The sequence below is a fragment of the Martes martes genome (assembly GCF_963455335.1).
Source record: "Martes martes genome assembly, chromosome: 15".
In the NCBI taxonomy this organism is placed as follows: Eukaryota; Metazoa; Chordata; class Mammalia; order Carnivora; family Mustelidae; genus Martes; species Martes martes.
In genome coordinates, this window is record NC_137903.1 from 9,502,059 (window position 1) to 9,527,554 (window position 25,496).

The 25,496-nt window shown below is 54.5% G+C and overlaps 1 protein-coding gene across 2 annotated transcripts in view; it reads right to left on the minus strand.

Moving 5' to 3' along the window:
* The window catches only part of FAM78B (family with sequence similarity 78 member B), a 78,238-nt gene extending 57,664 nt beyond the window's left edge, over positions 1-20,574 (minus strand). Inside the window, exon 1 of one of the 2 annotated variants that reach the window (XM_080824754.1) lies at positions 19,103-19,491. In XM_080824754.1, the coding sequence (XP_080680880.1) occupies positions 19,103-19,365 (263 nt within the window). In that variant the 5' untranslated portion in view covers positions 19,366-19,491. Of the gene's footprint in view, positions 1-19,102; positions 19,492-20,483 lie in introns of those variants that run through there. The other variant, XM_080824755.1, reaches the window with a different exon arrangement.
* Positions 20,575-25,496: the final 4,922 nt, after the last annotated feature.

The window sequence follows — 25,496 nt, forward strand, 5'->3', positions numbered from 1 at the left end:
GACCACAGAAATTACCATTCCTGCCTCAGACTCTCAAATTTTGGATCGAGACTGTTTCCAGCATGTTCGTTTTTCCAAATCGGGGTCGCCTCCTACTAAACCGAGGTGAGACTTGACATTTTGGATGTGTTTCCATCTGTCTCATTAACCTGTCTGAATGGGGAAAAACTGTCCCCGAGCGCATGTGGTGTCCTGCCTTCCAGGGCATTCTGCAGGTCGGGTCTGGAGGCCATCACGCCATCAGCACTTCGCTAGGTTTTCAAAGGGAAAGTAGGGTTTTCAATGGGCAAAGGGGGCTGGCGGTGGTGTGTGTGGAAGGGCCTGTGTCGTACCGGACGCCCACCTGCTGCTGGGTTTCCCGGGGGAGAGGGAAGGATGAGTCTGATGTTTTCTCAAATTCCCTTTCAGCTGCTTTGTGACTTCAAGAGAGGCCACAAAGCATTATCTTAGCAAAAGTCAGCGAAATGCCCGCCATGGATCTGCATATTGTCAAAGACAAGCGCAAGTCAGACACATTCCTGGCACCACAACGAGCCCATCTCTGCAAGTTTTCCAAATGAAAGGTGACTGGCTCTCCTTGGTCGGCTGCCCACCAAGCTGACGTGCAAAGGCAGAACCCGAGGGCTGGAAGGGGGGGCAACGTGGGCAAAGGTTGCATCATGACTTAGAAGAAGCTTGTCTAGTCGTATCCCTTGCCTTCAGGCCTTGGACATATCACATAACTCTGCTGAGTCTTGGTTTCTTCATTTGCAAAAAAGAGATGATACCTCCCCACCTTCCTCACACAGCTACGGTGAGGAGCAGAGGAAATGTTACGAGCCAAAGCTCTTTGTAAATTTCTGTTACCGAGATGAAGGATGGTTATTATTAACATGGCCTGGAAGGTCCAGAATCTTCCCTGAGGACAATTCACGGGAATGCTCTGGGCCTTGAGCTCAACGGACGGATGTTTCACAGTTACAGCAACGGCCACTTTGTTAAAGAGGCTTTTGACCTCAAGGGCCAATGTCTACCTTCTCCACTGTGGGTTTTATGACATCTGGGACCACAGAGCATTATGTTTATTTAGGATCCTGTCTGAATCACTTTTTTTATGTCTGAATTAAACTTACTGATTGTTGGGTCAGGGTGGCACATTAAACTGATGTTTCAGTTCAGAACCCAGAAAGCCAGGAGGATGGAAAAGTGGACGAATGGTGGGGACTGAGTCTTGGGGCATCTCCGTCCACCTGGGCACAGGTAAACAGCCTCGTGAGCGTTAGCACGTGTTTCGTTGTGGCTCACAGGGCCTGCGGCTATCCTCGGCTTCCCCTTAGAAGCTGTGGGTCTTTTGCCTTCCTCACATTCAGTGCTCAGGCTCAGCTGATGACTTTGGATAAGGACCCTCTACTCTGTCTTTGTAGGTCTCGCCCCCAGCCAAGCATGCACACAAAGCCATCAAGGTTCCTAAAAATTCGGAGCTCATAATTAAATCCAGAGGCTTTGAGCTCTGGGTCTGGGGTTCAGGAGACAGCAGATCCAGGAGGCGACGAGCAGAGGGAAATCAGTCCTGGGAGAGGTGGTCAGGAGAGAACCGAGTCAGCCTAGTCAGCACAGCAGTGGACACAGGGAAGGGAAATTTGCTGACAGCCGGGACGGGGAAGACAGTCTCGGTATGAGGAGAGGATGGCCAGAAAAGTCCTAGGGGCTGTTGAAGGTAACACCTAACTTCTTTTACTGGAACGCTGCGGTTCTGGAGATTCAAAGCAGGCACAGGCCAGGATAACGACGTCTACGTGGAAAGTCGTCCCGTGGCTGCGGCCCGTTCGTGAAGACCTTCTCTGGGAACAGAGTCCCAAGGATGAGCAAGTTAGAACCTGGTAAGGACACTTTAGGGAACTGGTATAATTCTGCCTGGAGAAAAGGCTACTTATGGCAGTCTTTCAGTGGTCTCTACCGGTCTATCAGGTTCCGCCTCCTCCAGGCAGGCCTCCCTGATTACAAAGCCTACAGTGGACCCCACATAGTGCCAAGCACCAGGTGCTTAGTAACAGCAGCTGTCTGATTGAGCTGTCTGAAGGGCTTGTACACAACCACAGGATTTTCTGCACGGGATGAAAGATTTCCTAGCATAGCTCCTGGCACATACCGGGTATTCAATGTGTACTTGTCCATTTAGTTATTTGTTTACCCATTTTTCATTGATTTTTTAAAAGATTTACTTATTTACTTTGAGAGAGAGAGAGAATATCTCGAGCAGACTACCTGCTGAGCGTGGAAACTGATGCAGGGCTCCATCCCACGACCCTGTGATCATGCCTGAGTGGAAGTCAAGAGTCAGACGCTTAACTGACTGAGCCCCCCCCAGGCACCCCTCACCCATTTTTTAAACCATTTAACAAAACACAGGGTGCCCGCAATGCAATCAGGCACTGTTCAAAGCATGTTGTAAATGTTAACTCGTGTCATTTTCCTAACAACTTTATGAATTAGGTACCCCCTTTTATGGATGGGGAAGCAGAGGCACAGAGAGGTCCCTGAACTGCCTGAAGTCACACAGCTAATGACAGCTACGTACGGAGCGGCACACATAGCCCGTGGACGGGGGCTCCGAGTCCATGCTCTTCAGGCTCTGTGGCCTCCAGTGAAAGGGAGTTAAGGGCCACGAGTTTCAGGAGCCAGGTGGCCCTGAACCCTGTGCCCTTCTCCCCTGGGGCGCCCTCTGCCCAGGCAGCGAATGCTTCACCTGCACAATGACAACAGTGACAACGAACTTCCGGCTCCACCCCACTCCAGCACGCACCAACCCCACCTGAATGCAAGGTGCAAAGGGCCGTTAACACAAAGAGCACAAGTCTTCCATCATTTTTGTTTACAGACTGCTCTGTGGGCTTGCAGAAAAATCCCGAACTCCCTCGCGCGCACGTGCAGTTTGGTAGGAATGTTCGCAATCGTTCCCTGATCAGGTGTTCTCATTATTTGCTGTTCCCAGCCTTCGCAAGCCCGGCTGGTCATCTTGAGTTGCTTGCCATGTCCTGGGCGAGGCAGTAGCACTGGAAATGCTGTACAGGTCCTGCTGGTCAGAGGCACAGCTTCGAGTCCTTTGAACCTGGAGTCCTTTGCATTCTGGCTCTGGCACCACGAGTTTGGGCGAATCAGGTGATCTTTGAAGAGCTTCGGTTTGTGTGTGTAATGGAGGCAACGTGAAATTCAGTGAGTATTAAGGAGACACATTTGGGTGAAACTTCCGGCATACCTTGTTTGTCCTGTGTCTATCGGGCAGCGACGAACGGATGACGGCATGCCAATCAGATCGGGGAGGTGCAGCTCAGCTCTCCGACGGGCACCACCTGCACCTGAGGGAGGAGATGCCTCATTCTGCCCCTCGGAGCTGCCAGGAGACCCAGCTGAGAGGGGAGGCTCCGTCCCTGTGTTGCCGGTGCAGCGCCCGTCTGGGCGAGGTCATTCCTGCAGACCGTCATGTGTTTCTCAGAGGAGGGTCAAGCTTGCATAAAAAATTAAACTCGGGGTGCCTGGGTGGCTCAGCGGGTTAAGCGTCTGCCTTTAGCTCAGGTCATGATCCCAGGACCCTGGGATAGAGCCCCGCATCGGGCTCTCTGCTCCGCAGGGAGTCTGCTTCCTCCTCTCTCTCTGCCTGCCTCTCTGCCTACTTGTGATCTCTGTCAAATAAATAAATAAAATATTTTTAAAAAATTAAACTCACTTAATTGTTATAAAAAAGAGGCCTTTCCAGCTTCTCAAGTTCTATCGCCTTTTCTTTTTCTACCATCAGCTACCGTGAGGGAGCAACCAATTTTGAATCAGGTGGCAAGTGTGACCCCTTCCTAACAGCGTGAACCTGCCAGATCGCTCAGGTTTCCGGAGCCTGGGTGTTCTCCCTTCTTATAGGGACAATGACAGCACGAGCTCGAAGAGTAAGTCTGAGCCTCAGCGGAAGTACCTAGAGAAAAGCACTTCGGCAGATGCTAAAGTTCCAGCCTAGCCTTGCGTCACCAGATTCTAGTTTTATGTGACCCCCAACTGCCTTGGGATCCCCCAACCCCAGAGCAGTTCGGTGCAGGAGTCCCCACCCCCGTCCCCACGTCCAGGCGAGTCAGCCCGAGGAGTGCCCGGGCAACTCCAGGCACGGGTGCCTTCTCGGGGTCCCCTGGTTACGCCTTCCAAACAGCAGACAGCGTTGCCTCCCCACCCCCTCCCTCCTCCTGCTGGTCCCTCTCTGAGCCATCTGGAAGAGAAGGAGGCACACAAGCTCACCACCTGCCAAGGGCCAAATGCCAGAGCAGAATGGGCCTCGGGGTCAGGCCCAGGGAAGCAGAGCAAAGAAAGCGGCAGCAAACCCTTCTGAGTCTCTGATCCCCTGGAGGGACCCTGGGCATGGCTGTGCTCAGACAGGGCCTCAAGAGCTTCCTCTCCAGCAGAGCATTCTGGCTCATCAAGGTAGACTTAGGGCCCTGAAGTGTGTGCAGATGGGGACCAATGCCACAGCCACTGAGCAGAGTCACCTCAGCACCGCAGAGAAACTGAGTCACTGAGGCAGCAGTATGCCTCCGTCGGCTGTGGCCGGTGCACAGTACAGGTCTTGCCAGACTCCCTCAGTCCAAGATCCTCACTGTGCCGTGGTTCCTCTCTCCACTCACAGCGCCGGGGGTGCTGAGAAACCTCAGCTCTTCTTACTGAAGGGCCTTGCCTCGACAAGCAGCTTGCTCTGAAAGATATTCCTTCCCACCAGAAAAAGTAGCCCCTAAAAGTGTATTTTTTTGCCTTACTTTTGCCTATAGTTGAGGAACGTAAGAGCCTAGTAGGGAAGTCATAATGTAGTTAAGTAAATATCTCGAAAACCCCTCCATTGCAGATCTTTCATGGAATCCGTGGTTGAGCTTGCAAAACTGATTCCCCGGAGGTCAAACACGAAGAGGAAGCAAAAGCAAAGAAATAAGCAGGCTCAGTCTTGAAGTGTATGAAGCAAACTTGGGCAGCCCGCAGGGTGAACACGCCTGGAGAGGAGTTTCAATGGACCTTCTCGGTAGCGAACAGAGCGAGCAGATAAAACTCGGCGGGAACACAGGACATTTGCACAACACAACGAACAAGTCTGATGTCATGGGCGTAAATAGTGCATATTCAGAAGCCGCTTGGGGGGACCCAGAGCGGAGGTTCTGAGCTTGTCTGGGAGTCGATTTTCGCCAAGGAGCCAAGGGTCAAGGCGTTCCATCTCTGTTCTGTCCTGGGTCATGCATACGTCAAAATGTTGACAAGCAGGGATGGCAGCACAGAAGAAACCGAACCATTGAGACTGGAAATGATTACAGGTAGAGCTGTAATAGCTCAGGAGTTCGATGCTTCCCTGGAAACAGGTCTGTGCTCTTGAACTCTGGCTCTACTTAGTCCCTGACCTGTCCCAGTGAAGACAGCCTCACCATCTACCCACTTCCGTCTCTCCGGCCACTCTGCTTCCATTTAACCAGAGATGTTTCTAACAGAATATTTTTTTAATGTCTTTGCTCTTTTGGAATAGCATGAAAGCATTCCAAAATGCTTTTCCTTTTGTGTGTGTGGCAAGTCGTAAATACTAAGGTGAAATTCTAGATCCTAATTCTGATGCCCAGACATTTCAGGAAGCACCAGATGCTGAGAGTAAATCTTAGAATAACCCCTCTCGGTGTCCAAGGGAGGACGGATTTTCCTCGTGAAGACTCAGCACACCTGTACGCTGATCCAGAAGCATCCCTGGTCTTCTCGGCTCAGGGCTGGTGGTTTCTCCAGGGTGGGGGTCCCTGGCCTGGGACTCTTCCCTCCTGAGTCTTAAGCCACCACCACACACAACAGAAATGGTGGTGCGATGTGAGTGGAGAGAAAACCATCTGAGGCCCCAAGTGCTCACAGTCCATCCCCGAGGGTGCTGTGCCCAAGCGTCCCGGCTTCAGGTCCTGGGCCCATGCGACCCTTCGACCATTTGGCTAAAGAGAAACGGAACAGTTTGCACAGATCCCAAGGTTAAGGGCTGACAGCTAAGGCTTCCGTGAAAACCTCATCAGGTGGACCCATGCCGTATCTCCCCTTCCATTCTAGGCTGAGGGCCTGGTGGCTCCTGCAGGAGAAAGGGACCCTTAGCTCCCGATCTGCATAATGACCCCTTCTCGGCAAACTTCAGGTCTGACCCTTGCTTTCTCCATGCAACAGTTCCCTCTCTGAGTCTGAGACCCCCATGGGGGTCCCCCAGTGTTGCGATGCTCTGGGGGGACCCGGGCTCTGACAAGATGTCCTCTCTCAGGGTCATTTGAAAGAAGAGACGGCGGCTGGTGCAGGAGGAACGCACCTGTGCTGCAGAGGGAGGTGCATCTCGGGGTGCCCAGCCCCAGCCTTCCCTTCCATCTCATGCACCCCTTAGTTGGGGCTGGTCGGCTCAGCTACCTGCCCAGAGACGGTTACCCTAGGGCCTTTCAACAGAGAAGACTGTGGGGGGCTGCTCTTTGGCCTCGGGGTGGGGGTGAGATCAGTGGCAGCCCGGCTAGGGTCTCCCAAGTTCACCCCCGGGAAGGCAGGGCCGGACAAAAGGTCAGGAGCTGGGCCTCGCTGGGCGGGAGCAGGCGGGCTGTGGCTTCCCTCCGCCCTGTCCGCACCCATCAGTTGTCCTCTTTCCCACATCTTAGGGTCTGCGCCTGACACCCAGGCCTTTCTGATGGCCACCAAGAGGACAAGGGCAGTGAACCAAGTTCTTCAACTTCTTTCACACTCCCTCCTTCTGTGGCAGACTTCTGTGAGCGGCTGGCCCTGGAGCCTGGCGCATCAGTCTGTCGCCTCCCTACCCGACCCTCTCTGCGATGTCCCTGGCCCGCTGGTCTGGCCCAAGTTTCAGCTGCCTTGCCAGACTTCCAGAACGCTAGTTTAGTTGCCCCTGTAGGTCACAAACAATTTTCTTCATAAAGATTGTTCCATGGCTTTTGAAATCCCGACCCCTACCCTTGTGAGAGGAAGAGTGCAGGCTCAGAGGGCACGTGGAGGGGGACAGGGTGGCTCTCGGCCTCCCAGGGCAAAGGACAGCATGGCTCTTCTGGGCTGTCCTACCTCAGAGAGAGAAAGAGGGAGTCTGACAGTGAGGGCCCAGGAGGACGGGGGTCCGGGGCAGGCACCTGGCTAAGGCCCGGCTGACAGGGTGACTGGCCCGAGAGGAGCAGAGGGCCAGAAACCAGGCAGGGAAATGCTGACGTGGACGCAGAGACGGTGCACGTGGTGGACAGGGACCGGGACTTGAAAAGGCTGTGCAGGCCAACAGGACCACAGTGAGGGGCCCAACAAGGCCAGGAGATCTGAGGGTGCCTCGTCCTCCAGGGAGGGCCGGAGGTGGGTCCCCGTGCAAGTTTTGAGAGGGAAGGCCAGGCTGAACAGGAGCGTGTCAGGGGGAGGCAGACCGCGTGACGGCTGCTCGGACTTTCCCGAGGCAACATGAGGGCCAGGCTGCAGGGGCACGAAGACAGAACTTCGGAGCCACCAGATGGGCCAAGGGGATAGGCTGCTCGGAGGCACACGTGGCCCCCCCTGCAGTCCTTCCTCTAGACCCACCCTTAGATCCCACCAAGGGCAAGGTATGTTGACCTTGACCGGCTGGCTTCCGTTCCCCTCCACCCCTCCCTTCTTGAGACTAAGCGGCTGCACGCTTAGATCATGCCCCCTGCTAAAAGGCCTCAAGGGAACAACAATGAGGGAAAAAAGGTGGAGAGAAACCCAGCTAAGAGCCACAACAGGAACAGAGTCTCCCGGCTGCTGGGATTTTCCTCTCAAATTTGCCCCAGCTGTTCTCATCCCCAGGAGCCTCCCAGCTGAGCCCTACTGTCGGGGGGGGGCACCCCCCCAATCTGTCACCTTTGACACCTCTTGGATCTTGTTTCTTCTGGACCCGCCAGGGACCATGAAGCTACCTTGCCTGTGTGTGGGCAGCGGGCCGGGGGCCCATGTACCGCATCGGCCCCTGAGCCCAAGGGGGTGGGAAGTGGGGGGAAAGGGATTCTGAGTTGCTGGGCGCCCAGGCAGAATCTCACATTCTCCACACATCCCTCCTCCCTCAGGCTGCCAGACCCTCCTACTTCCTGCCATCTGTGATGGGCATCTCTGGGGAGACCCTCTCCTTTCCTGCTTGCTAATGACTGTCTATGGTGGGTGGGAGTCGGCTGGTCTGTCCACTCCTGCAACCGTGCAGACATCCCTTGGGCTGATGAGGGTTCCTCCCTGGGCTGCCGAGGGCCAGGCCCTTCCTGGACTCTGGGCTGCTCCCTCCCTTGGGGATATCTGCCCAGAGACTTGGACCCTCAGCAAACAGGGAGCGGGGTGGTGAGGGCAGGGATGAAATCAGAGGGGGTGGTGACCCAGTTCCTCCTTCACGGACTAGGGGTGCCCAGGGTCAGAAGGACTCGGGTCACTGGCTGTGTCACAGCCCCTCTCTGGGCTTCAGAGTCACCGTCTGTAAAGAAGAGTCAGTGGGGGGGGCGAGATGAGTCCCCACGTTGCCCTAACACTCCCGACTCGTGGATGATTCTGCTGGCCCGCTACCTGCAGTCTTCTGGGAGTTTCTCTTGAATCTAGACTCTGCTCTGAATGGTAGGTGGTCGAGGTCACCTGCCAGGTGGCCGGCAGGGTAAAGAATGCGAACTCAGGTGCTGAGCGGGTCCCTTGGGTCCGACCCCAAAACCCCAGCCTCATTAACGTCATGTCCTGGCCAGCTGAGCAGACCAGCTGGGAGGCGAGGAGGCTGGCTATTTCCGATCTGGTTAAACCCTTTGTTCCCCAGGTTTGCTCAGGAAGGACCAAAGCAAGCGCTCAGGCAGTCTCCTGAAACCCCCCCGATCCGTTCATTAGTTCATTCTTCATAAAGGCAGCCTCCTGTCACAGAGTCTCTGGAAATCTGGTTACTAATGCCGGCTGTCACTGATTAGCTGGGTAACGCCAGGCAAGTTAGTCAACCTCTCTGGGCCTCAGTTTCTTCATCTCTGATACGGGGAAAGTAACAGCCTCACTCACAGATGCGCACGTGGCGCCCTGAGCGTGAGACACGTCTTCAACAAGCGGCTGACTGTCACTGAGTAAGCTGCTTACGGCCTCACTGGGAGACGGACGATAGGCAAATGCCTGCTCCTTCCTTAAAGTCCACGTGTGGCCCAGCACCAGACAGGCTCCCTGGCTCTAAAGGCCATGAAGAAATTTTGGGAGTGGGGGCTTAGTTTTCTGACACAAATTGCTTAAAAAAATGTGAAGGTTATTTATGAACGTTTGAAACAGAGTCTCAATTATCTGAGTTGCTTTCAAAAAATCTGGTCTTGAGGGGTTCCTGGGTGGCTCAGTTGTTGTGCGCCTGCCTTTGGCTTGGGTCGTGGACCCAGGGTCCTGGGATCGAGTCCCACGTTGGACTGTCTGCTTGGTGGGGGGGTCTGCTTCTCCCTCTCTGCTCTCCCTTTCTGCTCTCCCTCTCTCTCTCTTAAATAAATAAATAAAATCTGAAAAAAAAAAAGAAAAAAAAAAAGAAAGAAATATCTGGTCTTGAATTGAGTCCCCCCAGCCTCTGGTGTGAAGGCTGCCATTGGGAATGGAGGCCCGACTGGTGGCCCTTAGGAGGAGGAAGTAAGGCAGCATCCTGTCCCAGACCAGCCTGAGTCCCTTCCAGCCTCATGGTCCCCACATACCCCAGCGCCCGACCCCGGTCCCCTACCCGGGCCTAGAGCAAAGCAACATCTCATTGGCCTATTTCTGGCCACTCCCAACTTGCCAAGGTGTGTCTAGGCCCCCACTCATGCCCGGAAGCCCCGACCTCCTCAGACCACCTGCCCTTCAAGACGCTGACTGCGGATGCTGGTTTATTACTTCCCATTCGCCAGGCCTCTGACAGCTTCTGAGTGCCCCAGCCTGACACAGGCCCAAAGCCAGCTTGGACAGGTCAGGCCCCAGGAGAGCGCCAGCCAGAGGCTCTCTGAGGCAGGCCTGTCCCAGAAACCCCAGTAAGGTGCCATCAGACACCACAGTCTTAAATTTATTTCACTTTAATCTGACAGCCTGCATGTTTCTCTTTCCTTCTGTTGAATACATTGAAGTGTTCTCTCTGCCCTCTTGTCTTCAGAGGCCACAAATGCGGACTAGCCCAGAGGTGCCCAATGTGCAGGCTCAAGGGTGACCTCTCTTGTTCCCAGCTCCTGTCCAGGCTTGGCTGACTGTGCACTTGGCACCGGGAGGCACTAGGGCTGGAGCTGAGCCTGCCCCACCCAGTGTCTGCCAGTGTGACCTTGAGTGCACTCTGTGGTCTCTTTGGGCCTCCTCTTCCACGTGTGACATGGGAATTATGGTTGCCCTAAATATGTTTCGTGATTATCTTCAGGTTAATTATGGGAGGTCTTCTTACAAAGAGACAAAGTCATTTTATACGGAGAGAATAAAGTGTATTAATGACAGTAGACACACTAACGATAATTTGGATGCAAATCATTTCAGGTGTTGGTCCTACCTGCCCACCTGGGCTGGGACATCTGCAGCGACAGCGCCTTCCAGAGCTGCAGCAGCATGGCTCACACCCTCTAGAATCGTCCCCAAGTCCTAGGTTCCTCATCTGACTGACACGGCTACCTCAGGAGGGCCCGGATGGGGTGGGGAGTCTCCGCCAGGACGTGGCTGACTTGCAGGTAACCCGTCCAGGAACTGGAGGGGCTCAGGGTTCTGGATGTTGCCCAGAGCCCACAGGTCAGAGTAGATCTGAGAGGGTGACTTCTGGGTGGGACGAGGGGTAGCCTCCACCCACCCCCAAGTACGTGTGGAAAACAGCCCGGCTCCCCATGGGCAAAGCCAGCCTCTCTCCCCGCCACGCCACGGCTCTGAGCAGGGCTGGGGAGCAGCCGCTGAGCTGTCTGGGGCCCCCCATCCTCAGAGTCAGGATGCTTTCCTGCCCGGAAGCCACAGGGCCACAGCCACGACCTCCCTGGTCCTTGAGGCTGATTGAGAGTCGTCCTCTGGTGACAAGGGTCACGCTCCATAATGATAACAGTAACGCATGCACAGCCCATTTCAGTTTGGAGAGCTCTCTCACGGTCTTTACCCCCCAGTGACGGCGACAGGGCAGATCTCATCACCCAGTGACATGTGTGCAGAGCAGACACTGAATTGTTAAGGCATCTGCCACAGGTCATGTGACGGGGACTCGAACCTGAACCCTGGCCTTCTGACCTGAACCCTGGCACTGGGGAGCCGCCATCTTCAGCGGGTACAGGGAGCTGTTGGCTCCCTCCGGCTAGCATCCTGGAACCTAACGAGGGAGAAGGGTCCCCAGGGCTAACATGGCAGCCTGAGGGGGCCTTGGGAGGGGAACAGTAGTACCACAATTCCCAGGAGCCAGGGGGATGCTGGTCCGGTGAGCCAAGGGTCCTTTCGCCACCGGAAGGGGGTTTTCTTTCTATTCCTGATCATCTGTCCGAACAGCGCCGATCTGGAGAGTCTGAGGCACAAGCAGAATCTGAAGTCCAGGAACTGAGGGGTCTGGGAGACAGTCGTCGGCTGGTGACTGTCGCGCTGCCCATCGGGGCTGACACGGGACCCTCAAGGAAGCTCCTGAGGCGGCGGCCCAGGGCTACAATTTGCAGCCCAGACTAGCCGGCTTAGGGTCCCTGAGAGCTGGGGGCTGCCTTCTGTGCCCCCTGCACCCCCAGAAAGCGCTGGCTCTCACTGCTAATGTCTACTGCCCCTCTCAGCGGGAGCTCTGAGACGTCCGCACCCCTGACCTCGGGACAATTCTCTCCTTTTCCGAAGGAGGGAGGAAACCCACAGTTCAGAGGAATGTACTACAGCAGGACACTTTTGGAAAAGACTAGGGAACTGTAGCGGGACAACGATCTTTTGCAGAGCGAGTTCTGAGCGCCTCCTTCCTAGGAGTGAAGGCAGTGGGTTAGAAAGGGGGGGGCCGTGGTGGCTGGGGCCTGGGCTCCTGGCGGGGCTGCTTGGACCAGCTACTGAACCTTGCTGCCACAGGAGGGACCCCCGGCTGCTGAGATTTCCCGGGTGGGGGCCGTGCGTGGAAAGCACTCGGCACAGAGACCTCCCACGGCTTCTCCCTCTCCCTTCGCGGCCTTTCAGTAGCGCATCTCCCGTTCTCGGGAGGCTTTCCTGGGTGCGAACGATTCTCCTGCCACCTGGACACATGCACCCCTCTTTCTAAAACCCACTGCAACAACTCCAGGGTATCTCGCTGATTTGGGAGGCCCAGTGAGAATAGCAGGCAGCTCCCCCGATACCCTGTGGGGGTTTCTCTGCGGCTGGTGTGGGTGCCCCAACCCCTCCCAGGGACCCCGGCACCACGTGGACCCTGCCTGTCTGGGGGTGGCCACCAGAACGCCCTGTTGCTGCTGACTTCCTGTTCTGTCTCTTCTCAGGACAGCCATTCATAAACGGTGGCCACTTTCCGTGGCCTGGTTAGTGTTAACACATCAGAAACGGCGGCGCCTCCGGAATCCGTGACCCAAGTGGCCAGATGAGAAGGGAACTACAGCATCACCCACCCGGGGCCTCTGGGCAACCAGAGCCTCTCCTCGAGGAGCGATGAAGCAGGAGCGAGGCCCCAGGCCTTAGCGGCCGTAACCGCCAGGTTTCCTAGTGCTGACGGGAATGGGGTGCTGGCTGGTCCCCGCCATAGCCGGGCCAAGCATGGCAGCATACGGATAGGCAGGGTACAGGGTCAGAAGTCAGTCCCCGTGCCGCCACTTGCTAGGCTTGTGCCCTCGAGTCCTCTGACCTCCCTGAGCCTCAGTCTTCTCCTCAGGAAGATGGGCACACTGACAGCATCGAGCTCCCGGGGTCGTAGGAGGGGCAGCCGAGATCGGAGCACTGTACAAATCGGGGTAAGGGGTGTTTGGGATCTTGTGCCCCACACCGGCAGCATCTGCAGTTCCCTACCCTATCGCCAGCCTTCTCTCTTCGCCTGGAACATGGAGCGTCTGCAGACGTGGCCCCAAAGACAGCCCTTGCCTTTGCTGCCCGACGGAAGGTCACCGACACCCTGCTGTCCCTGCCCACCCAGTGCCCGGCTGCGCCGTAGCATCTGGGTGACACCAGCCATATTTCATTTTCACCTCCTCTCCTAACCCAAGTCCTGACGTCTCCTCCGGTCCCTCCCATCCCCTCCAGCCCCAGAGTCCTGCTTTATCTCCAGTGAGCTTAATGCTTCCTGATCAGACCTGCTAATCCTCCCTGCTCCTCTTCTCCGAGATGGAGAAGATTAGAGGCAAAGGGTGAGGCCAGCTCCCCTTCAAGGGCACTCAGGACTCTCAGAAGGGAACAGGATCCTGTTTCCCATCTGATGCTCTAGACTGGGAGTCCCCGACATTTCTGGGGAAGAGCAGCTCTAGCCCCTCCCAGGTCATGAGCCCTGCCCTCTGCGGATGTAACGGGAATGGGACAGGGTGGGTATTGGTGCAAGTGGCCCGGGGGTCTCATCAGATGCCCGAAGGAGCCATCTCTATGACTGGCGCGGGCCACACTCAAAGCCACACCGACGCGCAGGCCGCGTGCAGCCACGGACAAGAAGGGAAGTGCTAGCTTTGGGGGAAATGATCCGAAGGGGTGGGGTACTAAAGCACCCACAGTCCTGAGATTCTGGCCACGAGGCAGTGACACGGGCGAACGGTGCTATGACACCGTCTCCAGGTTACGTCTCTGCGGGCAGACACCGAATGCCACTTGATCACAGGTGACGTGAAAGTGAGGCTTCGGTGTTTGGTGAACCCCACTCCTGGTGCACAGATCTGCATGGAGGCAGAGGAAGTGACAGAGGGAAGGCCTGTGCTGAGCAGCAGCGGACCTGCTGGGGCGACGCAGAACGAAACGACACGAAAGCAGAGCGGCGTGAAACTGTGTGTACGCTAAGCCACGGCTAGGGTGTCTAGAGTTCAAGAGCTTGATCGGGTTAGCCTTGGGTGTGACGGGAAAAGCTGATTCTGAGGGGTGCCCGGGGGCCTCAGTTAAGCATCTGACTCTTGGTTTCAGCTCAGGCCGTGATCTAAGGGTCATGAGATCGAGCCCTGCGTTGGGCTCTGTGCTCAGCACCGAGTTTGCTCCGGGTTCTCCCTCTCCCTTGCCCCTCCCTGCTGTGTTCTCACTCTCTCTAATTAAAAAAAAAAGTCTTTAAAAAAAAAAGCTGATTTTGAAGAGAGAGACAATTTGTTGAAGATGACACAGAGTACTTGAGGTCGGAAAGAATGGCTCATTTATTTTTCAAATGTTTATGGAGTATCTGCTAGGAGCTAAGCACCATTCAGAAGGCATAAAACGGATGTGATATCTGCTCTCATGGGGCTTATATTCTAGCAGAAGGGTCAGGTGTTAAGTAAACGTACAGTTACGTTCTTACAAACTGTAACAAGTAAAAGAATAGTGTCTCATTCAAGAGAACAGAAGAACCTTAATTTAAACTGTGAAATCTGGGTGGCCTCTGACGAGCTCAGGCTTCAGACCTGAAAAAGAAGTAGGAATGTGCTAGAAAAAGTGGGCAAGAAGAGCATTTCAGACAGAGAGCAACACAAGGAAAAGTTCTGAATTGGGATGAAGAAGCGATTTGTTTATTTGTTTTGGAAACGGAAGCAGGCTGACATCGCTTAAGAACAGAAATTCAGGGACTGGGAAGAGGCCTTCACAGAGCCTCCCGATTTCAATGAAAAGTCAGTAAAAGAGTTAAAGCAGGAAAGTGATGACATTTACATTTTGAAAATCTCACTTGGCCAGTGTGTGGGGAAGAGACAGGAGGGAGGGCAAGAATGAAGGTGGGAAGTTCGGCTGGAAATCATCTGCTGGAGCAGGTGAAGGCGGACGGTGACCTGTCCTGTGAGGATATTTGAGTGGTGGCCGGATTACAGAGCTACGCCACCGACAGGACCAGCGGGCTTTGATGATGGACTGGATGTGTAGGAAAATATTCTAGGATGACACACAGAGGTTTTAGCCTGAGCAGCTCAGGGGCTGGAGGTGTTCTTTATACCAAGATGGGGGCAGATCGGTGGAGATGCAGATTTGGGGAGGGAGCTATGGCGGCAATCAAGAGTTTCGGTTTGGACACATGAAGCCTGAGATGCCTTGGAGACAGACAAGTGGAAAAGGTCCATCGACACACACACACCTGTACTGCAGGCGACCGCGTATCACACAGGCCATCTACCGCCATTGGGATGGATACAATTCTCCCGGGAGAGGATCAGATGGGGAATGTCCTGATGAGTTGTACTCTGAGGTAAGACAGAGAAAATGCTAGAAGAACAGCATAAAGCTAACAGATGGGAGTGATTCAAGATGGAGGGATCTGTCAACTATGTGGAATATTGCTGAAAGAGTGAGTCTCTCAAAACCACCTGCTGGCTTGGAAATCACAAACTGCGCCCGAACGATTCTGGAGTGGATAGAAACCAGCTCGGTTTGGACTGGTTTGGCAACAAAGGTGGGCAGGTAGAGTCCAAGTCGCATCAACATTGACTCTGAGGGAGGAGCAGAGACGGGCAGGAGCGAGTTATGAGCTCTGCAGGTTTCGCCCAGGCCAAGGGTCTCCCAGCCCCAGGCTGAGCACAATCCCTTTACCGCTCTAGAAGACGACGCACACGGGCTCAGAGAGAGTGGGGAGCGCCTTTAGCCATTGTCTGTTCTCCCCTTGACCTCAGCTTCACCTCATTCATCCTTGACACATGAACCCCATTCTTTGTCCACACCTCACTCTGGAAACCTCTTGGGTGGCGCTCTTTAGCTTTCTAAACCGTTTCATCACAAAGGTCTTACATCTCTGTTGAAAGCCCCTGCACGCTGCAGAGGTAGGAAGAAAGTATGAAGAGCCTCTCCACACTGGTTCAGAAGACGGGACCTCAACCTTCTATTTTCCAGGTCATTCTGTCCTAGGCCTTTCCCAGCAGACCCTGGCCTGCCTCTGGCCCTCACCTCCCACTGCTCTCCTACTCGAAAGCCCCACCCTGGCCTCCTTATGCTCTCCTAAGACACCTGAGACTTTCCTGTCCCCATGTATTTGCTGTTCCTCCCTTCCAGAACGAGCCCCCTCCTTGTCCAGCTGAATCTTGCCCATTGCTGACATCCAGCTCCAGTCCTTCTGCCTCTAGAAGACCTTGCCTGGCCTCCCGCCCCTCTCCCAGCATTTCTGCTACACCCCTTGGGAGCAAAGCCTGGTACTGCACGTGCCCCTCCCTCCCTCCTACATGAGGAACGATGAAGCTGCCCTCTTGGTCCTTTGCTTTCTGAGAGGTGCTTGGTGGATATTTGTTTATTGATGGAATGATTGACAAAAAACCAGACGTCCTTCCTTCCCCAAAGATGAAGACTTGGACCAGGGCTGCACTCGCGGGGTTCAGCAGGGCCAAAGGAGAAACAGGTAAGAGGCCGTGAATATTCACCAGCCTGGGTTCTAGGCAATCATGTGAGGAAGTTCCAAATCACTTGAGTTCAAGTTCAAATTAAGCTCCAGCCGTCATGATCATCAACTATTTCAAAGGCTCCTTCAGAAACCTACTCCTTCTTGGAAATGCTGAAACTTTAAACCACAAAAGCTCATGTTTTCTTTTAAGTCTGTCACCAGAAGTTTCTCGCCATTTTAAATTGTGGATTTCCTCCGGCAGTCCCTTTTAAAATGTTGAAAAGGCAGCTTTCTAACCTATACCCTCCGATCATATCATGCTTCATGTAACAAAAGCATTGCACGGGGTGAAAATTCAGCCTCTGGTGTTTTTTTTCCCCCACTCAAGATACCGGCTAAAGTGTGTAATAACAGACTGTGCAGACTTTCATGCAATATGAGGTTCCACGAAAGAGTCTGCACTGGCTAAGTTTTCAGGGCATAAACATTTTGTGGGTTCAATCAGATTTGGCCTCCAAAGTATGCTTAAACAGAGCAATTATTGCAAGTGTGAAAACAGGTGGGCTCTGGATCCGGATCTCCAATAATATGCTTCACGATTTCTTGGGTTTTGTTTTGCTTCCATTGATATGAACACCAAGAATCTTAAAATACCGGTAGTGGCAGTTTAAAAGCAAAGCTCTTTTCCAAGCCCCAGAGGCAAGAATTCAGCAAGGGAAGGTCAGGGAGTAAGTGCCCCTCGGACCTAACACCGGTTCATCCCCGATAAAGCTGGTTCCACTGTGGACACACGCTCCCCCAGATTCAAGAAGTTCAACTACTGTGTTTATATCTCAGCTCTGCTTTTCCTGAGGTAGAAGATATTTTCTTTTATGGAAAGAAATTATTTATTTGTTTGCTTTTGCTTTACTGATTCACAACAGATACAAAGCAACAGAGAGGCCTCGCTGTGTAGTCTGGGGAAAAGTGAGGCTGTTTTGGCTCAGTCCTTCCTGGCTTCCTCTGCAGGGGCCCCAGACTGCAATTACTGACCGCACCCCCTCCCCCGCCCCCGCAAGGTGCACACTGCCATCAGGGCCAGGACAAAAGGGAAGGCCTTTCCCTGACTTGGCTGGAAATAATGGGTTTCTAAAAGAACAGCTTTAAGAGACCCCTGTGTTTTGATATAATCATCCTTGGGAGGGTGTGTCTGTTTTTAAATGGCATGAATCACCCAAAATAATATGTCCCCATTGCTTACATCCGGCTGTCTTCCAGAAAGATAAGAACACAGGGAACAGAGGCATATAGGAAGAAACTAGGCTCTCGCCTATCTTCACGAGGAATGCGCTTCCTCCAGCACTGAGTTTTTATGCTGAAAGAGAAAAGTTCAAACTCTTTGTGGGGAAGGCAGGGGGAACAAAACAACCCGCCAAAATTTCTTCCAGCACCTCTGACTAGTGTTAACTTCCAGGCTCTCAGAGTGCAGTACAAAGCCTGTGAACTGCTATTGCAAAAGATAGTTGGGCGTTTCAAAATAGAAACTCTCTTGCCCCATATATTCAACGCATGAACCTTGGGAGCTCCAGAGTCTTCGGCTAATACATGAAATGAGGCTGGGTTTCCAGAAAAGGGTTTCTCTAGAGGTTGCAGGCTAATTAACGTGCTCTAGACCAACACCGTTAACACAGGTACAATGCAGGCCCCAAAGCTTTTAGCCACTGTGGTCGCCAACTGCTCAGAGCCGGCTTCTGCAAGGAGGCCGGCAGGGAGTTAAGCAAGTGAGTAACTAAAAAGTCCTGGATGCGACAGCCCGCAGCCTGCGGTTCTGGGGCAGGCTGCGGGCTCCCGGTGGCGGCCGCGGAGTCGCCGCCGTGCGGGGTCTCCCCGCAGCCGCCCACCTCGGCGCGCACCGAGCGGCGCTGCTGAACGAAGTTGGAGAGCTCCCAGCTCGCCGACTGGATTCGCCGGTGGGCGCTGGGAAATCCCTCCCGGCGCCGCAATGAGCAAAGTTCTGGAGCAAGTAAGGACCCTGGACAGCCAGGAGACGTGTACTTTCTGGAGCCCAAGGAAAACCCCGCGCCGCGCCAGCCCCAGGCTGCTCGCACAAGGTGCCTTCCCGCTCCCCACCGCCGCACAACTCGTCCAGAGGGCGCCGAGCCAGATAGGTGGCTCTGCCGGGTTTGCGGCTCCGAATGGAAACGCCTGCAGGCTTCCCGGCCTGGGGCACAAGGGTTCGACTTCAACAGCCGAGGGAACCAGGGCACAACCAGCAAGTCCGGTTCGGACGCCCGGGACCTTCTCCTCCAAGCCCTCTCGGGCTTTTCCAAAGGACGCGCGGCACAGCCCGTGCGCCCCCGGCACTCCACGCCACTCCTCTCTCCACAGGTCCCCCCAAACTCTTCCCGGGAAGCCCCATCAAGCCGAGACGGCGCCCCGAAACTCCCAGGGCACTCGCCAGCCCCCCCCACGCCCGTCTCTCGAGCCCTCCTTGTCGCGTTCTCGCCACCCCGCACCGTCCTCCTCGCGTTCACGGGGAGTCAGAAGCAAACCACGAGAAAATGCCTTCGCGAGGAGCCTCCCTACACCCGCCCTGTCACTGAAACAAAAGCGCAGGGAGGAGGGAGGTGGAAGAGGAGGCGGGAGGAAGGTTTAGAAAGAGGATGGGGAGAGCGTTAAGAAGGAGCTGAGGAGGAGGGTCGGGGTGGGGAGCAGAGACGGGGACAGGGACCCCGCTCCGGCTCCGCGCCGCCGGTCGCTTACATGCCCAGGTCGCTGTAGGTGTTGAAGAACTCCATCTGGTTGCACGCCTGGATCCAGCCCACCACCCAGGTCTCGTGGCGGGGGATGGGGGGCATGACCACGCGGGCCGAGGCTTTGAAGTAGGGGGTCTTGTAGCGCAGGACGATGGGCGAGGTCTCCTCGATGCGCGTGGGGCACTGGTCGATGGTGGCGCACACATCGTACACCACGATGTTCTCGCGCCGGATCCGCGCCTTGCAGGTGATGCTTTGGATACAGCCCATCCTGCCGCCCGGCGCCGGCGCGGCGCGGCGTGGGGCAGCGCGGGGGCCCGCGCGGGCAGCCGGGGGCGCCCGTCACGCCGGCATGGCGACGCGCCGCCCGCTGCCGGTCCGGCTCAGCTCGCGCCCGGGAGCGGGGAGCCGCCGCCGGGCATCCTCCGGGGAAGCCCCCTCCTCCGGCCGCCGCGCGGGGTCCCCGCCGCCCCGACGCCCGCCCGCCGGCCCCCGCCCACGCCCGCCCCCTCTCTCCGGCAGGGCGCGCGGAGCGTGCGCTCCTAGGAGGCGGCGGGCGCCCCCGCCGAGGGCAGAGGGGGGAGCGGCGCTGCGCGGAGCGGTGCCCACCCGGGGCCGGAGCCCCCCGCCCCTCGCCGGAGAGGAGGAGGAGGAGGAGGAGGCGGAGGCGGCGGCGGCGGCGGCGGCGGCATGGAGCCGGGGGAAGGGCGGCGGCGGCGGCAGCGCCCGGTCTGTCTGCCTCCGCGGCGGCAGCAGCAGCAGCAGCAGCAGCCGCCGCCGCCGCCGCCGCTGCATGAACCTCTGCACCGCGGCTGCCCCCCGCGTGCAGCGCACCCAGCGGCGGGCGAGCGGGCGGCCCGAGCGGCAGGCGGAGGCGGCGGCGGCGAGGGCGGCGGCGGAGATCCGCGCGGCCGCCGGCCCCGCCCCGCACTCCCCTGCCCGGCCGCTGGGGGCTCGGGGGCGCCGGGGGGCTGCGGCCGGGGGTGGAGGGCCCCTCGGGCCGGGCCGCCCGGGACGTGATCCGCGGAGGAGCCTGGCTGTACGCCATGAGTTTTGTCCCTCTCCGGCTGCCGTCCGGGTGGCGGGCGGGGGGAGGCGGTGTGTGAGGGGGGGGTGTTTAAAGGGCCGCGGGCGCCGGGGTGGGGCCCTTGCACGTGGGGCCGGCGCGGGGCGGGGCTGCGGTAGGTGGTGCCGGGGTGGGCGTGGGGGTTGGGGGGGGGGTCCCCGGCCGGGCCCGGGTGGGGCCGCGGTGGGCGCGGCGCTCCCGAGTGCGGCGGGAGCCCGTCCGGGGCAGCCGGGGGCTGGGGCAGCGGCTGTCCTCGGCTGGTGGGTTACTGTAATGTGGTTTGTTAGGTCGGAGTTAGGCTTGAGCTCCCCTAGTACCCTACCTTGAGGAAGCCTCCGGGAGCGGCTCCGAATGCGGTGGGTTTACGTCTTTCCCCGACTGGATTTGCTCTGGAAGCTTTTCTCTCCGCCACCAGACGTAGGGAGGGCACCCAGGGAACCGCCTCCCCCACCCCGAGCCCTAACACCGCGTCACCGAAATGCCAAGAGTTTGGGTTCTAGCATGAGCTCAGCTTTTACTCATCTCCTGCCTTCATCTAAATCTTTTCTTTCTCAGAAAATGCTCTTTCAACAAAACCCCCCACGCTGGGGCATTAGAACAGCGGTGGACTCACCCTAAACACAGCGTTTTGATCGTACCTGTGTCCTGGAGCCAGGTCGTGCCCCACATGGCCATCTAGCTGGATTAGAATGCTGAGTGAGCAGCCTTCTTGAGGTTACCCAGGGTAGCCTGTGACCTGCTAAGAACAAGGGGAACTTGAGAACATTTTTGGAACCAGGCTGGATTTAAATAGTAACGGCTTAATGATACAAGTCCAGGACATCGGTCTGTAGTAAGCCTGGAATCTCAGGGGCCCACCCTTGTCCTAGCTTCTCCAGAGCACAGCACGTGGGGGCTGACCCGCAAGTCGTCTGTGAATGAATGAGGGACTAAAGAAAGAGCAACCTCACTGTTATGGCCCTACGGTAACTGCCACTGTAGGTATTGGACGTTGTGTGCAGTATGACCCAAGCCATGCCTGGTTTATTGTGGTCCGATGTACCAAACGGGAAATGATATTTAGCAAATCCTCTTTCTGGGCATCTTTTTACATTTAAAAGCCCAATAGCTTTTCTTTAAGTATTTCTTCTCTGATCGTTGAACATGTTGCAGGATCTGGTGCCCAAGTGTGAAACAGTGACTCCCAGGCTGCGGGGGGCTGACTACGGTTAGTCTTTAGCTAGGACAGAGGTGATGAGTAATTTAAAAGTCGGTTGAGATAAAAGCATTCTTCATCCTTGTTTTAACTTTTCTGGCACCTTGATTCACTTTGTAGTTAACAAAAAAGCCTTTTTTGCCTTTTGATAACACGCTTCGGTCATTTTACCACCTCGCTACAGATCTCAATCACTCAATCCTTTCATTCAGGAGATGCTCACTGACTTCCTGGCAGGGGCTGAGCATTGTGCTACACACTAGGATTCAGAGATGAACGGGAGCTCACGGATCACTGGAGATAAACCTGTTAACAAGATGTTAGCGTGTGCTGTGACACATACACAATAGTGGTGTGTATCCAGTACCGTGGGGGGCCAGATGGGCCAGCCCCTACGAGATACAGCCGTGGCTCTCTTGGAGTAATGACATTTGAATTGGATCCTGAAAGTACTGTGAGAGGCTCTCGGAGAAGATGAGAGTTTTCAGGCAGTGTAGGACAAGAGTTGGGCAAATGCAGAGTGCATAGAGGTCTGCAAGAATGCAGCATACTTAGGGAGATAAAGAGCTCACAGCCAAGGCGTTTCTCAGTGTTGGATGCAGACCGAGGGCATCTGAGTCACTGGCCAGGAACCAGTTATCGATAGGACCCTATCTTGATCTTCACTGGAAGCCAATGAGTGCAAGATTTGCAGTTTGAGAAAAATTACCCGGTATCCTTTTGGAGGATAGAGCAAGGATGGTTTCAACGCAGGGGGTCACGGTATTGTGATGATAGATGATTTGGCTCAGAGCTAGGGCAGTACCATGGGGCTGGAGAGGCCTGGCTGCATCTGAGAGTCATTTAAGAGGTAAAATCGATTTACTTTGTAACTGATTAGATGTTGGGGAAAGAGTCTGGCCAACTCTGAATTTCCTGGCTTCAGCAATAAATACATTTGATTTAGTAATAGTCAAAACAAGGAGACAGAATTGGAAGCAGATTGAGATTGTGGGTTGTCATGCTAAGTTTGAAGTACGGGGAGGGTATTTGGGTGGCGGGGCCAGAGTTTGAGTCCCAGGGGTTATGAGGTTCCGGGAAGTAGAAGGAGAGAAAAGCACTCAATGGAGGGAATGTAGTTAATTGTTGTCAGGCTGCAGTGTCGCGGATAAATATCATCCTTGATCTTCTGGTAGCACATACTAAGCCTTCGTAAACCGGGCAGAGCAATGGCAGCCTTCTCCAAGTGGTAGAAAAAGCCTATAAAGGAGAATATACCTAGTTTCCAACTTAAAATGAGGCCTTGTTATATCCAGTAGAGTACTAATGAAATATAACTCATTATTCACAGACCTGGACCCTTGACATTCTCAAAGGGTTCATCTATGACCTTCATGAGCCTCCAAAATCATGAATGTCACCATGACATATCATTTCCACTATAAAAAGCAGTAAAGTGTGAAAAATGTAAGGGATCCTTTTAAACTCTTTATGGTTCTATAAAGAGGGGACCAAGGTGATTTCTAAAGTGACTTAAATAAATTTTTCCATTAAAATAAACTCCTTACTTCATGACATGTGTACCTTATTAACTCCATGTTTCCCTGGCTCTGCAAATCAAATAAAAAAAAAATGTTAGCCACAGTAGGAGCGTGACTTCATAGATGTCAAAGAGAAGAGAAGAGCTGAGCTGTGTGGGGACATGAATACCAGCCATCGGGTGTGGTCCATTCACCAGCTAAGTGGCTGGTGAGTCCGCTCTGGCATCCTGGCAAGCCATTCAAATTTGTGTCTCAGCAATTACCTCATGGCGGAGACCTTTCAGATCACACAGTGGAGACGGTGTTCATCCATGAATATTCAGTCTGCAAATGCCAGTGGACTGCTAAATCCATGTAGCATGCATGAGAGTCCTCAAGATGTGCCACGATCTCTCTGTGCTGTTCTTCTATAAGCTCCTCTTTCTCTTTTGGAGTAGTAAGTGTCCCTGCCCCGTGAGCTTCACCTACTCACCTCTCTTAGTGCCTTTCGTGCTGTGTCGCCATAGAATGCTCACGTGGATCTCCTTCAGTGAGCTGTTCACACCTCTAGGGAATGTGGCCTCATGTCTTGTTGCCCAGCTCAGGGCTCCCCGCCTAGGAGCTGCTCAGTAAATGTTAAAATGATTGAAATTATTTTTTAATATAAAATATTATTTCCCATAATCTAACTAGAAGCTTTGTCTCCTTAACTATAGCAAGACTATATTTTTATTCTAGTTCTTTCTGCATGGTACTTCTTTGTCCTCCCACTCTTCCCTCACGACATGCCTTCTTGGTGGTAAGTGATGCCCTTTGTCTCTGAGCACCATATGCCATCTCAAGGGTCATCCACTCTAGGCACCAAGAAAGGGAAAGACTTCAATGACAAGACGTTGATGACAATCATTCCTTGTGAATAACCTCATTCGAGTTTATTCGCAGGGCACAGCACAAATGTTCCTTTGTATGTCATGCTTTTGATGGTCTTGTGCATGACAGAGACCCTCAGTTCTCCCAAGTTAGAGCCCTAGAGCACACTCTCCGGGATTCTGGCCTCTGCACCTCCTTTACAGTCCGCTCCCTCAGCCTCCGATGACCCCATGCTCAGTCTTTCCAGAAGCAGGGTGATCTCTGACTTTATTTTTCCTACTGGTTGACTCATTACTCAATTTGTCAAGTGTGCTTTTTAGAAACTCCGGGTTACAAGGGCCTATTTTCTAGTTGACCTTGGCAAGGGTATTCAGAAACTGGAGAACAGATTACCACGAGTTGTTGCCTCTGGAGCTGTTAAAAATGGAGATGGATTTCTACCTAGCTTGGACGTCCTGAAGACAGGCAAGAGAGCAAATGAATCCTCAAGGTCCAAGAGTTCAAGGTTAAAGAAACAACTTGACTTTTTGGTGTGAGCTCCCCCTCCCACCACTTCAAGTCAGAGTAATCAGGCTAAGCTCAATAGGAAGTGGACCGTGGCCATGGACTCTTCGCAGAAGGCATTTGGCCCAAGACGTGACAGCTGCTTCACGTAGCCTGTATGTATCAAGCCTTTCCCACCAGCCTCATATTACCTTAGGCTGCAGAGACTGTGGAAAAGGATGCCCTAGTTGCTCAGCTGTCCTGTTGAAGGTCACTCATGCCTGTCTCTGCCATATTCGAGTCCTTTTCTAGGTCCTTCTCCATAGGGTTTAATTCTCTTCTTTTAATCTCATGATTCTGCAAATCCCGGTTCTCCTCCTGGCTTCTCCAACCCCTCTTGCTTCCCCGTCCCCCACAGAGTATGCCCAAGGGTCTCTCCTCCCCTACCTGAACTCCTTCAGGGCATGTACCCATGCTACTGGTTTTAATTATTATTTTCCATGGATGTCTTCCAAGTTGGTCCCTCCAGCCCAAACATTTCCTCAGTTCAAGGCTAGCCCATTCACCTGCCTTCTAGATGTTTCCATTCAGAAGTACTGCCATCTTCTTCATGTCAGTGAACTGGCACCTCTGTCGCTACAAGGCAGTGTCTCCTCCTGACTACCCCACTTCTGGCCGGAGGCTCTTCCCTCCCCATCTTTGCCACTGTCAGCCAACACATTGAGTGAAAACAAGTTTTGGTCATGATTCTTCTTATTGTAGAAACTTTCAGTGTCTTCTTGTCGCAGATTCACCACAGATCTCATGGGTTGTTGAAGTGCTCCAGGATGGCGCCCCAAGCAGGCTTTTGAGCCTTCTTAGCCTCTGCTTCCAGCATACCCTGGGCCTCACCCTGAGCAGACGACTCGCCATTCCCTCCACAGAGCTCCAGCCTTTCCACTTCTCTGTCCTTCTGTAAGCTCAGTCCCCGGCTGCATGTTCAAAGCCCACCCTGCTCCCTGACGATGATAATGATGGCGACCGTGTATGTCTCACCGAGTCTTTATGTGAGTCCGTGAGGTGGTACTGTTATCCTCCTTTATGGATAACGGTGCAAAGCAAGGAAGGGACCGCTCCCAGGTCAAACTGGTAAGTGGCTGGGCCAAGATTCAGTTCTCTGTCTGCCCCCACACTGTGACCCTCTGACTCATAGAAACCCTCTGACTCAAGAGCACTTCAGCCGGAAATGATCTTTTTCACCCCTGAACTCCTACACAGAACACACACTGGACACTGAGTAACTCACACA